The sequence below is a fragment of the Typopeltis vanoorti genome, chromosome 4, assembly GCF_054136105.1.
Source record: "Typopeltis vanoorti isolate ZY-2024b chromosome 4, IOZ_Tvanoo_1.0, whole genome shotgun sequence".
In the NCBI taxonomy this organism is placed as follows: domain Eukaryota; kingdom Metazoa; phylum Arthropoda; class Arachnida; order Uropygi; family Thelyphonidae; genus Typopeltis; species Typopeltis vanoorti.
The window spans coordinates 169,942,123-169,956,985 of NC_143552.1; the positions used below are offsets into that span (position 1 = coordinate 169,942,123).

Genomic DNA, 14,863 nt, shown 5'->3' on the forward strand with positions numbered 1-14,863 from the left:
GGAGAATAGATAGTCCTCTTTTGGGAATTGTCACTTGTTTCTATTCCGTTATTGATTTCAGAATGTGGCAATTATCATGTTCCGGGGTGATTACGTCTGCTTGATGGTCTGTATTCATGTTGGTTGATGTGCTGTTCCTTCTTTACGAGTTGTCAATATTCCTCTGAATGTGGCAGCCTGTTGAGGTCGTCTACGGATTTTATTTCGATTGGTTTTGCGTCTTGTGTCTTTCTTAGGAATATTTTGCTGTCTCTTATCCATATAAACTGGTAATTGTTTTCTGTTTTTACTTTCCTTGCTTGGTAGAATATTTTCTGATAGTATGGCGTTAGATATTCGGACAAGTATATTGGGGTGTTGTCGTGGTCTCCTTTCAGATCCTTGACTACTGGTTTTTTAATCCTGCTAGCTTTTATAAGTGTAGTTTTTGTTGGGCAGTTGATGAGTCGCACTACGACGGGAGAAGGACGGGTATTATTTTATCTTTTCCTTTTTTGTGGTAACCGATGCACTGATTGGATGTCTCTTGATTCAATGGGAGAGCCAATTTTTTGGCTTAGTTGTATTACGGTGTCTCTTAGATGTTCTGTAGCTATTTCTGGGAGACCATTTATGAGGAGATCGTTTTTGTGCTGCTGTTGGTTTGAGAGTTCGTACTGTTGCTTTAAAGAGTTTAGTTCTTGCCATAGTTCCCTTGTCTGTTTAATTAAATTATGCTGTCTTTCCGTTAGCTCTTTAACGCAGTTTTTAATTTCTCTAACGGTCTGAAATACACCTTCTACCGAGTTATTATTAAATATAATAAATTCCTCATATTGGTTGAATTTTTCTGTAATTTGCGCGGCATGTTTTTTAAATATTTCTCCAACGAAATCGATTAAACAGTCTTTTAGGTTTTGTAATCTATTTTCAAGTAATGCATTTAAAGTTGGCTCACCTGGGTTTCCGTTGTTGTTTTCTTTGTTTTTAATTCCCTCTGTTGTTGATAGCTATTTACTGCCTGCGGTTGTTTTCTGCATGTGCTGTTTTCCGCTTGCGGTCGAAGGCGACATTCCTTTGTTGTCTCTGCAATGGGGACACTTCCACTCATCACGATTCTTGTTTGATTTTTGCTGCCAAGTAGCCTCAGATAATCCTGAACATAGAAAATGCATGTTTCTCTGGCAGTTCCTACATGTTACGTGATTTTCTTCCCCCGTTAAGTCTTCTTGGCATTTGTAGCACTTCATACTTCTTGTTTGGCGATCTTGCTGTAATTTCTAATATGGCGACTTCCTTTGTTCTCTTCTCGCGTAGTTGACCAATGTATACTTCGAACTCTGAATACTTATATTTTACTTATTACTTAACCGATACTTACAGTTTTTACGTCAATATGTTCGTATTGAAGAACGGAATTCACTGATGTACTTTAAATTTTAATTCACAAGAAAAGATCTACTTTACAACTTAAAATATGGGAGCATCGAAATAGCGTGCTTGCTACCGCTTGCTGCTAAAGCACCCTCTATATAATAATAATAACTTGCCTGATAGCAACACGTAAGGTACTCACTGGACGTCTAGCAACTTCAGTTAGTCAATATTTATCACGACACCAATTGGGGAGCATGAAAGGAGCCTCCTAGTAGAATGTGTGATTTATGCATTCTGGAGTCCCCTGGTCAACGGTGCTAACACCTAGTGATCCTTCTGCTCCAGAAGGAACTAGAGCTTTTAATCTAATCTATTTAAAATGACCTCTTGGAAAACGGGACAAGATTTTATCAGATACCAAAATGACGATCATTTCTAGTAATAGAGAGGTATATCAATACATAAAGAACTCTTGCAAAAACGTTGTCAGTAACTAAATTGTGACATACTGTGTATACAGGAAACACACAGAAATATAAATCAACAACGTCTGTAAACTCCAGAAATGAAATTGGCAGTGGAATATACCCATAGTAAATATGGTAGTGCCATTTTCATTAGACCAGACCTTCATAATCTTCGCAACATCTATTACAGAAGAGGATGACATAGATATAATCGCTGTAGAATTCAGTAATTCTGCCATATCTTCCATTTACAATCCCCCAAATGTAGCTTTCTCCTTTAAACCTGTCAATCTTAACAAACAGAAAGTGTCTTTCTTTATTGGTGACTTTAATAGCCACAGTAGTGTCTGGGATATAGGCTATCTCTTATACAAAATAGGAAACATCCTCCTTCCTTTTATAGCAGAAGATGGAAGAGGGGCTATAAACCAGATCTAATCTTTGTGAGTGAGAGGGTAGCCCATCATTGCGTAAAAGCTGTTTGTGTGCTTATTCCAAATTCACAACATCAACCTATAATTGTCAACTACGAGCAGTTTGTAGGAATCTGACTACAACCTGTTCGCTTTAGACGAAGATATACTTTTAAAAAGACAAACTGGAAAAAATTTTCTAACCTGTGAAATGAGAAAATCAAGAATATTAACCCATTTCCTGAGGCCTATGGCCAATTTATTGAAGCCATTCAGATATGCTCCCAAGAAGCCATCCCAAGAAAATGTAGAATTAACAATTTCTAGTGATTAACTCCCGAGATAACTGCTCAAATGACAGAATACTGCAATTTATTTGAAAGAAATTCTTTTAGTAACGAAACTATAGCAAGCGGACAAGGTTATTACATCAATAGCAGAAGAAAAAAGTGAACAGTGGATAAAGTTAATGAATGAAATAGATATGGGAAGCAGTAGTCAAAAAGCTTGGTGGCTACTTAGACGCCTCAGCAATGACCGAAGCAAAACTTCAACATCTTCTAATGTCTCAGCAAATCAAATAGCACACAAACTTCTCGAAAGTGGTAAACCTATAAATCCAGCTCGAATACATATTCCCACTTTAGAGGGAATATGGAAAGAAATAAATATTTCCTCCAAACCTTTTACAATGAAAGAACTTAACAGGGCAATTAAATTTTCTAAGAAAGGAATCACTGCATGCCTCCTCTAAATTTTCACCGAAAGAACATCAGAAAAACCCTCATCAATTTTCATACTAATAAAGCTCCTGGTCCAGATGACATTCCTCTGGGTGTGCTTAAAACGTACTCCAGAATTGACACCCATCCTGTAACGTCTATATAAACTTTAATATTCTACTAGCATCTACCCAACAGCATGGAAACAAGTCCATATCCAGCCTGTACCAAAAAAGGGAGAAAAAGACATCTAACTATTGACCCATTGTTCTCACTTCACTACTTTCAAACGTGACGGAGAAGGTTTCCAACAAGCAGATTCTTCATTATCTGAAGACGTAACGTTTAATTAGCGATCACCAATATGGATTCTGCCATTCCTTCTACAACTGATCTCCCTGCTGATCTCTCACCTCTTGAACACATGCCATCTTAAGGGAAGCCTATTTCATTGCTCCTGATATTTCTAAGCATTAGATTATGATCGAAGCCTCTTGAACAAGTACCATCTTATAGACTCCTCACTGGTCGTTCATTGTGTATCATGGTGGATAGCTGCCTCTCATCAGATTTTTCCATGACTGCTGGAGCATTTTTGGGTACAGCACTCTCACCCACGCTCTTCCTCCTTTACATCAACGACGTTCTCTCTCTCTGGCTTCAAATCCTATTCACAACTTCGCCAATGGCAGTACTTTTAATTCCTCTTCCTCATTCAAGAAATCCTGTAGCACTCTAATGATAGATACCTCATGATCTTCCATAACCAATGACTTAAACACTGATCTCCTCAACATCCTCAAATGGGAGAAAGACAACTTAGTAAAGGTCAATGCCAAAAAACCTCTCAAAACTGCCTTATTACACACAAGAAAAACCCTATCCCCTCTTCTCTTACTTTTGATAATGTTCAAGTTTCCTTTCAAGATCGCCTTCTCTTCTGGGTTGACTGTTACAGCCAGTTTATCCTGGCACAAATATATCACATAGCCTCCTAGTTTATAAAAGGCTTGGTATTCTTTTCCGTTCTAAACATTACTTCTTTTCCTCTCAATTCCTGACACTTTATACCTCAAAGATCCAACCAACTTTGGAATACTGTTCCAACATTCGGGGTGGAGCATCCAAGATCGCCCTAAAAATTCTTGATGATATTCAGAAGAGGGTAGCACACTTAATGGATGACCCTACCCTCACAGACTTTCTTCAGCCACTTTATCGTAGCTGCTCTGTTTCAACGCTGTGTCTTTTCCATGGGTATTTTAATGAGTTCCTCTGAATTAGCTGCAACCATTTCTCTACTCTCTTGTAACCATGTAAGAACTACATCAGCCACTGGTCAACATCCATACGCTGTCCAGCTCCAAACACACCGAATTAACTTCTCATCAGATTCCGTAATTCCATCCACCTCTGTTCTTTAGAACAATCTTAAATAATCATCATAAATAAAAATATAAAAAACAAAATCAGTTTCTTCAGTTCATTTGAGAAAACTAATAGCAACAGGGAATGTGCATAGAATTTCAGAATACATAATAAACCCAAATGCAGAAGATAAAAAAATAATAAACAACGTATTAAACAGTAAAAACGCGAACAATTTAATAAAAAAACATCTAATGCCTTTTTATTCCCGTATATACAGGGAGTAGGCGGGGCCGTTTTAGCCCTATCTAACTTTTGGAGATTCAGTAGGCAGTTCAATCTCTACTAGTACCCAATCAGAGATATCTGGCCCAAGGTTATCACCAATTAAATGTCACGCAATGAAGAGAGACAGCTCAACAAGTGTGGCCATCTCGTGATCCCTAACCCTAACAATATATTTCAATGTCTGAAATAATGTGGGTTCTACGGTCGATTTTCCTGAGTTTACGGGACAAAAACCCAACTCGAGAACCGGTCAAAAAAAAGGCTTAGAAAAATTTCCTCTAGTCGCCTACTACATTCGAAAACAAGTCTTCCTTCGTGCGGTCAAGCACTGTGGTGTGCAAACGCCACATCCACTAAGCTGTACAGGCTTTTTGTTATATTAAACTGGAAGAAATATTTCTTATGCTGAGTGCAGCAGCACAATACTATTTGCATGCTATTAAACAAACAAACAAATAAGAAAACCTAACGATTTCAATAAAAATAACACGATTAAATACACCTGACTGCATTTAAGTTCAAGTTATGACTGAAGGGCCATTTCACTTCTCCCCGTTGCCAGTCAGCTTTGGTTGGGGAAATCAATATCTTTTTTTATATAAATTATTCGCAATTTATGTTAATATCAAAGTCATGGATATGACAAATACATTGGCAAGCACACAATGGTATACTGCTCTTGAACTCAATTAAAGTTTAAAACAGATTTTGTATATTCGTAAAATTGTTGACTAACATTCATGTTAACTTTATACTGTTATGTTACAGGGAGAAAAGACAGAGCACTGACAATGCTAACGACCGGCCACAAAGAGAACTGGAAAAAGAAGTTTCCTTAATTAAGGATATCCAGTTTTTATTAACGAAAACAATAGCGGATGTCAATGAACAACTGAGGTATGATGCAGTGATGAAAGTTTGATATATATATTGATATCTTAAATTTTCATGTATCATTTTTTATTTTATTTTATTTTTTATTTTTTGATGCATGTACAATTTTGTGTTTTTAATATTGTTAATGATTTGTGTTTCCTGAGAGCCTTTATTATAAGGTTAAAAGAAACAAGTTTTTATGCAACATCTTTCTCCTCCTCCACCTTATCATTATAATTCTTTCAGGAATTTAGGCTCAGTGGCCTGTTCTATGTCCTCCAACAGGGCAATTGAAGTATCTTTCTGGATGGTCTTGAAATTGTGCATTTTTTCGACATGTGCAATCCATTTTTTTTTTTTTTTTTGGTTTTCGCATATTTTGTCCAATACTGAGTCTGTTTCTAGTTCTTGACGTATTTATGTGCTTATTTTCATTTTGTCTCAGAGATTATCGCCATCTGTCCTTCGTAGGAGTTTCATTTTTCCAGTTTATGTTCTTGTTTCTTCTGCAATTTTTATGGTCCATAATTCAGTTCATACAGTAGAGAGGGTCTTGCCAAAACTTTATAAACTCTTTTTCTCGTATTTTGAACATGTTTAGGTTGGAAAATATTAATGATCATCTCTGTTATCTTTAGGAAGTTTGAAATTTTAATATCAATGTTATCCTCTTCTGTATATGATATAGCGCATCCGAGGTATTTTAGGCTGTTAATTCTAAAATTTTATTTTCAGACATGATTTTATTTCTGACTGGAGATAGTCCTTTAAAAGCAGGATTTATGTTTTGTGTGTTGATATTTGAATTTCATTTTTTTAGTTATTATGCTTAAAAAATATATTGATCTCTGGAGTTCTTCTTCACTTCTTTGCTATGATTATTTGTTTATCTGCAAACGAAAGGGTGTTAAGAATAGTTTCAGGACCCAGTTAAAAAGTTGGTTTTATATTTTTCTTCCAAGTCTTTGCTATTCCATCTATATAGATATTAAATAACAGTGGTAACAATGGGCATCTTCGATGGATTCCTCTATTTATTGATCTCCATTCTGTAAATTTTTCGTTCATTCTTATAACTATTTGATGAATTTAATACATCCTAAATCAGCTAGTCGCAGCAATAAGTATGATCCACAGTTTGGTCCTTAAGACAGCTTTCTGGTAAAAATGAAATCATCATGATTATGACCGTGTTCTGATGAGAAGTTTTCAATATGATATCTCATTCGCAGAAAGAATTTGGATATATTTTTTGTATGAGCGAAGGGTTCCACTAGGAACTAGGGTTCCACTTTTTTTTTTTTTAGAATTGAATGTTTGAAGATTACAAATGATGAGCTCGTGCTTTTAACCCAGACTCGTATAATTATCTGAAATATTGCTGGTTCTACTGTCGATTGAGATGTGCTCGTTCTTACGGATTTCGAAACGTCTCTTTCCCTCTGATCAATGTAAAGCTCGTCATGAGAATCTACTCCAGGCTTCGTTTTAATGGCAAGCTGGAATGTTCTCTTTAGGCGAACATAGGAAGTTGGGTAAGATGTGAACTGGTTTAAAGGTTGTTCGAACGTTAACTAATCAAACAATTTTGATCTCTTATTCAACATTACGTTTTTAAGTATATTTAATCGTGTAGGCAGTTCAGATCACACTCTAGTCATGATATCCCTTCCCCACGAAGCAACACTTATGCAGCCACCTGTCCTTGTGTGGTCTTAAGCAGGCCATTATGAGATGATCTTCATTTCTGTGATTCATTTTCTTGGATGGATTGTTATTTCTAATATTTTGATCCAAACATTTACGCAAATACATCGCGCTAAAACACTTCTACGTTATACAAAAATACTTATTCTATATTCTACTTTAAATTCTCGTTCTTGGTTTGACTGTTGGCTCCGATGAAAAGCGCCAAGGCAATGTTAGACGAGAATCTAGCATGTTGTTAAAAATGTTTGTTTCAAAGGAAGTCATTCCTTCTTGTCCTTGTCGAAACTGTTACTCATGACATAGTTCAGCCTGCTTCTTTACTTTTACATTCGAAGTGACGTGATGTATTAAATAGTTAGCCACAGAAAAAGCAAGTCTTCTTCTAACTTCTTGACTTTCCTGAAGATGTGGGTCTGAATTCTCCTAAGATCTATAGGAGACCTGACGCCCCTTGGAAAAGTTTCATGTATGGAACTTTTCTAGATAATCCTTTCGGTAACCCTTAAACGCTGTACAGTTTATCGAACCCTGAGCATATTTGCATTACACATGTGCTATAAGATCACAGTTTTTCGTGGGTAGGGTTCACATTAAAAAAAAAAAAAATTCTATTCTGCCTGGAAACTTCTCAGCTAATAAACGACCAGTATCAATTCCCCCATGATTGATCAACGAGAAAGGTTCTTTTTGCTTATATAGCTCACATTTGGGTAAACACCATAGGAAGCTTCAGTAAACTTCGAGAAACTTGAAGAAAGAAGAATGGTTGCATTAATGCTTCTAGTGCATCTCAGGGTCTGATTTCTGCAATTGGTTTGCTTACTTTCTGTCTTGTCACATGTCATGCATCATGACGGTCTCTTTACCTGGTAACAAAGAACATTAATAGCTTATTAACAACACAAAAGTTAAAAGCAATTGGAATATTTTAATCCATTATTTCAAAAGCAACTGAGGCATTTTAGAGACAAATATAATAATAATAATAATAATAGTAATAATAATAATAATAATAATAATAATAATAATAATAATAATAATAATAATAATTTTTTTTAAAACATTTTATTATGTCTCAGTATAAGTTACATACAATAATACCCCCCCACCCCCCCCCCCCCCCACCCCCCCCCCCCCCCACCCCCCCCCCCCCCCACCCCCCCCCCCCCCCACCCCCCCCCCCCCCCACCCCCCCCCCCCCCCACCCCCCCCCCCCCCCACCCCCCCCCCCCCCCACCCCCCCCCCCCCCCACCCCCCCCCCCCCCCACCCCCCCCCCCCCCCACCCCCCCCCCCCCCCACCCCCCCCCCCCCCCACCCCCCCCCCCCCCCACCCCCCCCCCCCCCCACCCCCCCCCCCCCCCACCCCCCCCCCCCCCCACCCCCCCCCCCCCCCACCCCCCCCCCCCCCCACCCCCCCCCCCCCCCACCCCCCCCCCCCCCCACCCCCCCCCCCCCCCACCCCCCCCCCCCCCCACCCCCCCCCCCCCCCACCCCCCCCCCCCCCCACCCCCCCCCCCCCCCACCCCCCCCCCCCCCCACCCCCCCCCCCCCCCACCCCCCCCCCCCCCCACCCCCCCCCCCCCCCACCCCCCCCCCCCAAGGAGAGCTGTGCGTTGGGCATACGATAAATTACTTTTTGGAGGCGAAGAATGAGCAAGGATGTTGGCTACGTCAAGTCTGATGTTGTTGGCTATCTCCGACGGTAAGCGACCGATCCCACGCTCGATGTTAACCATTACATCAAGCATCGGCACTTCCTTCGGAGCGACGGCAAAATTACGGCCGAGGCTAAGTGCGCTGACGGCATCGTCATTGAGCCTTTTGGAAGAGAGGTTTACTACTGTCTGGAGCGGTTGAATTTGTGGTTGTGGTTTGTCTTTAATCAGGTTGTTATATTTCTTGACGTGTTTATTTTTTATTTTTTGAAATTCTTTCTGTGCGGAGGTTTCCGAAATGCCGGAGAGAATCGACCAAATTTCAGGGTTAAGAACGTTGGAGAGCTCTGAATGTAAGGAGCAAATGGCGGCGTTCGTCACTGAGAGGGTGGCACGAGTAGAAGCGATTTGCTCGCGTAGTAATGCCAGGCTGGCACGGTTATATATCCGGAGTGATATATAACCATGGTTATATATCACATTAGACTCCTTCCTCAGTCATCTCAATAGCCTACATCCTTTGAACCGCCCTCACTACTGAGTTTAACTACATACACAACACTTTCCTCTCCAATGGCTACAGTGATCACAGTATCAAATAATCAGTTTCTCTCCCATTCCCGGTCCTTCTCGTCAACAAGAATTTAAAAATGCCATCACCATACCCTACATCGGTAGCACATCCGAAAAAATAGCCAAGATTCTAAAAAAGTACAACCTACACACAGCATATAAGCCCCACCGCGAACTTGCTACCCTTATCCGTTCTACGAAAGATCAGCTCCCTCCTCTCTCTCTGCCTGGAATTTACAAAGTACCCTGTTCCTGTAAGCTGGTGTACTTTGGACAGACAGGCAGATCAGCATCCATCCGCCTAGAGGAACACAAGTCTTACATCTGTAAACACAACTATGGTCATTCAGGCTTGGCTGACCATGTCATTGACACCACCCACAGAGTATCATGGAAGAAAACCACCATGCTCCATCACAGCAAATTCAAGAAAGAGAGACTATTCTTAGAAGCAGCAGCAGTTCTTAGAAATCAACCAAATCTTAATAAATACGGTTGCATTAAGCTTCCGAAAATTTGGGAAACACTCATCACCAGAGATCTTACTTTATATTCCAGGCCACCTACAACCGCCCTTAGAGGGCGCTCCACCTAGATAGGACTTTAGTTTCACCCACGTCGTTGGGCTTAGTATTGTATGATATTTGCGTTATGTTACATTAGTTATTTTTGTAATCCCTCGTAGATGTCCTAGTGACTAGGATGAAATATAGGAAGTATTAAATTCTTTTTAATCCTTTCTGAGTGTTGTAAAAAATCCATTAAACCTCCAACGTTAAATAATTCAATAATATCAGTGTAATTCCTCAGATAAGCCTCTAACAATAACCAATGTTTTCGGATGCATCTGATGTTAATATGCAAGATTGAGAGACCTCTCGCTTGTACTGTGTTTTGTTTCCTTGCATCAAGCGATTCGAAAGTACAATTACTGATATATTCGGTGTAATTACATCTATCTGTTGGTTCACATTCATTTTTGTTGTGTTGAGATCTTCTTATTGAACTAAGTTCGAGTCTTTTGTTTCACTCTGGCAACCTATCTATATCTTCCGAGCTTTTCATTTCTATAGACTTTGAAGTCTGTGACTTTCTCGTGAATATTTTGCCATCTTTGATCAATAAAAATTGATACGTTTTTCTGTTTTTTCTTTTCGTGCTTGGTTCAAAAGATTCGGATTGAAAAGTGTTAAATACTCAGAGAGGAAGATTGGCGTATTGTCTTGCGATGCATTTAAATCCTTGACTACTGTTTTTTCAGTCTGCTGGCTTTTATGAGATTGTCTCTTGTAGCCTTGCTTGTCAGACGGATTATTACTGGTGCGGGTCGTGGCAAGCCTTATTTTTTTGTTCTTCCTGGGAATCCGATTTATGGTCTGAATATCATTATGCTGTAGAGGGATGTCAATTGCATTGCGTAACTTTAAAACTACGTCTCTGAGATTTTCTGTGGATTCAGTTTCTGGAAGATCGTTTATGACAAGGTCTTCTTTATCTTGTTGTTGGTTTTAAACTTCGTATTGTAGTTTCAGGGAATTAAATTCTTGATGGTAATTCCAATGTGTCTTTTATCAATTTGTGCTGCCTGTCAGTTAGTGTGTTAATGCTGGTTTTAATGTCTTTTACCGTTTGTAAGACTTCGTCGACTTTTGAATTATTAAATTTAACAAACTCTTCATATTCGCTAATTTTTTTTTTTTTTTGTTATTTGTTTATTCTGTTGATCAAATAGTTCTTGGACAAGATCTACCAAGCTCGACTTTATATTTTCTAAACCTTTTTCTAGTAATAAATTTACGGAACTCGAATTATAAGACACCGGTATTTTTTGTCTGTTCAGTTCATCATCCGATTCTGCCTCCGGCGTAATCAGTTGCGTCGTGGGTGGCGGCGTTTCTTTGTTCTCTCTGCAGTATAGGCATTTCCATTCCTCTCGCTTGGCACTGGATATGCGTTTGCCAGGTTGTTTCTGAAAGTCCGGAACATGTAAAGTGAAATTCCTAAGGCATTTCCTGCAGGTTATATGACTTCCGTCGGATGATAATTCCTTCAGGCACTTGTTGCACTTCATGGCTCACCTTTCTTCCCTTTGACAACTGTAAAGATGGCGACGTCCTTTGTTCTGTGCTTATTAGTGACCATGGTGAACTCTGCTCAACCCTCAGCACACTCAAAATTTGGGTTTAACTTGGCCGATTTCGATGAATTATATATCACTGTCTTCAGCGTGGCAAGAAGAGTCACTTTGTGACACTTTTAAATTTACAACAGGAGTTTGAACCATTAAAGTATAAAAACTGGACCAGTTATACAACCATGCAACCGTTCACAGCGCTCTCTCCTTATAATAATAATAATAATAATAATAATAATAATAATAATAATAATAATAATAATAATAATTTGTATAACAAGCATTGAAATATTTTGACTACACCCTTTCGCAAAGTAGGCTTGATTTGTTGTTGATTTAAACATACAAGATATATGAAAGTTTTTAGGTCATGTTTATTTAAGTCAGCAATGTTCTATGAAGCATAGGTCGATTCACAATTAAACCTTTGATAATAACTTTGAAGTGTAGTCTTTTTAAGAGTAACGGTGTTTCTCAAACTTCGTGTTAACATGCAGAGTGTTGAACACACGGTCTACACATCTACTAGTTCATATTGGTTCATGACTATATAGTTTTGGTGTTCTCCTCTCCATTTTGCTGAAAATATACCATACTGTCCACAATAAGAGAGTTTTCACTTGTAATATACAATATTCTACAGACTGCAGGTATTGCTCCAATATTTGCATTTTAAGAAACAAGCAAGAGGCGGTCTCGCAAGGAATGTGATTGATATCATTTGCGAAAAACTGAAACGCAAAATTGGAACGTAGTACCAATGTTCACATCGCAGGCCATGAGAATCGATTACACCAAGTTAACAGAAAAACCTATATGAAGAATATATATAATTATATAATCAGGTGGACTTTGGTCACTTGAGTTCTAAGATTTTGTTTGAAAATAAATTAAATAAATAAATTTATAATTGTTTTTAGTTGGTTTCCATCAGCTGGAGATCACTATCCTGCTTATGGGAGATCTGAAATGGCTACGAAAGTACATGTTAGTCGCTGGAGAAGGGGAGCAGGCGATCCACATTATTTAAACATCAGCCTATCAATAATACTAATGTGACACAGGATTGCACTGTTTCGTGGGTGGAATTATCATAAAAATTGTAAAAAGAATATTACTACATTTTCAGTAACAGTATTCGTGAGTACTTGACAGGGATTATGATTTGCCAAGCATCTGAACCTTTAAATAAATGAATGTTAACAATAATGACGTAAATACAAGCCATGTTTGAGGAGAAGAGATTTTGCAGGTCACATGTTGATGAATGTCCAAAGTTCCATCACATTTAATCAACAGCAGATGTACAATCTAAGACAGAGGATTGCGTTTGACCTTTTTACAGACATGTTAGACAACTTCGTAGCTCAACCAAACTGTTTCATAGTATCAAGCAATTTATGATCCATGATTAGTCTGAGAAGGAATAAGAAAAATCTCATCAACTATGTTATTGTTGATAGTGATGTTTTCTCAATGGTGCAGGACATTAGAGCCTACAGAGGATTTGAAATTGCAAGTGATCCCATTTAATCTGGAGCAGGATAAAATTGAATTTCATATTGAAAAGAAGAACACGTGTAAAAAAGTTTTAAAGCGAATAAAAGTTGAGCAGCTATCACATGTGAACTGTAGACTAAAATACACAAACATTACTGAAGAAAAAATGAAAGCGTTTGAGAACAGGGACCAAACATTGGAGATTCAGTGGCAAATCCTGAAGATAATTGATTTATTCAGCCAGAGAGGAATGTGGTGAGGTTGTCTGCAAGGAAAGAAAAATCAGAACTCCATGGTGGACACAGGAAGCTAAAGAGGCAGTGAAGGAAAAGAGGAAAGCATAGCAAAACTTCCTAGCAAATAAGTCAACTTTTGATCTTAGAGAATACAGAGACAAATGTAAGAAAGATAAACACTGCGTAAAAGTTGCTAAAGAAAAGTCATGGGAAGACTTTGGTAATGATATAGAAAATAAATATCAAGGTGACAACATATTCTGGAGGTTGTTTGAAAAAGCTCAGAAATGGAGGAAACAGTGCTGTAAAAGGAATTAGAGATGATAAAGGTGACATAAAAACTGGAGAAAAAAATATCCTTGTTGTATGGAATAATTACTTCGACAAATTGTTAAATGAAACAAGCAGTGATGACAGCACAGTGGTAAAAAACACCGACCAGGCTTGCAGTCAGGAATACATATCCATACTTGAAGTAGAGAAAGCCATCAAAGGCTTGAAATGTGGAAAGGCAGCAGGACTAGATGATATCCGACTAGAAATGCTGAAGTATAAGAGTCTTACAGTGGCTGCACTGCATAGTTCAGAAAGCCTGGACAGAGGGACGAATTCCCGATGATTGGAGTAGAGCTCTAATAGTGCCCATATATAAAAAGGGAAATAAAACTGAATGTGAGAATTACAGAGGTATTTCCATACTTAGTGTTCCTTGTAAGATTTACGCAAGTATACTTGAGAAATTGCTAAGAAAAATTGTGGAAGGGAAGCTTGGTGAAGAACAAGATGGATTCAAGCTAAATAGAGGCTGTCAGGATTAGATTTTCACTTTACGACAAATAGTTGAGAAATCATGGGAACATTACAAAGATCTGTATTTAAGGTTTGTAGATGTGAAAAAGGCATATGAAAAAGTGCCAAGAAAAAAGCTATTCAAAACGCAACATTTATATAGTGTTAATTGGGTATTATATCAAGCAATACTTAGTCTTTTTTTGAGTTGTAAGTCAGCGGTTAGAATTGAAGTAAGCACAGGAAGGTGATTTAATGTTAAATCTGGTGTCAGACAAGGATGTACATTCTTGTGCCCTCTGTTATTCATTATCTAAATGGATCGCATTATGAAGGAAAGTGGTATTAAACCTGATATCAAAATTGGAGATGTTTTTCATCTTAGCTCTTTACTCTATGCAAACGATGTTATACTCCTAAATAAATCGAGTACAATTCTTCACGATTCCTTGACTAAAATGAATAACCGTTGTAATAAATTTGGTATGAAAATCAGCAATAGCAAGACAAAGACAATGAATTGGGCAGGAGCATTGGAAAGCATTGTGAATGGAGAACCTATAGAAAAAGTAAAACATTTCAGCTACTTATGTACGATTTTTAGTGAAGGAAATTAAATATGGAAATATACAACAAAATCAACAAAGCTGTTATGGTAGAGAGTCAACTGATTAAATTTATATGGAATAAGAGAGAAATTAGTCAAAATACTAAATTAGCTGCATACAAGACAGTTTTTCAAGCCAATTTTAACTTATGGATCTGAGAGCTGGG

The 14,863-nt window shown here is 38.2% G+C and overlaps 1 protein-coding gene across 1 annotated transcript in view; it reads left to right on the top strand.

Annotated features, from left to right (window-relative positions):
- The window catches only part of LOC150107841 (tektin-1-like), an 81,507-nt gene that overhangs the window by 32,174 nt on the left and 34,470 nt on the right, over positions 1–14,863 (top strand). Inside the window, exon 3 of the mRNA XM_090391588.1 lies at positions 5,383–5,511. Within this exon, the coding sequence (XP_090247714.1) occupies positions 5,383–5,511 (129 nt within the window). The remainder of the gene's footprint in view (positions 1–5,382; positions 5,512–14,863) is intronic.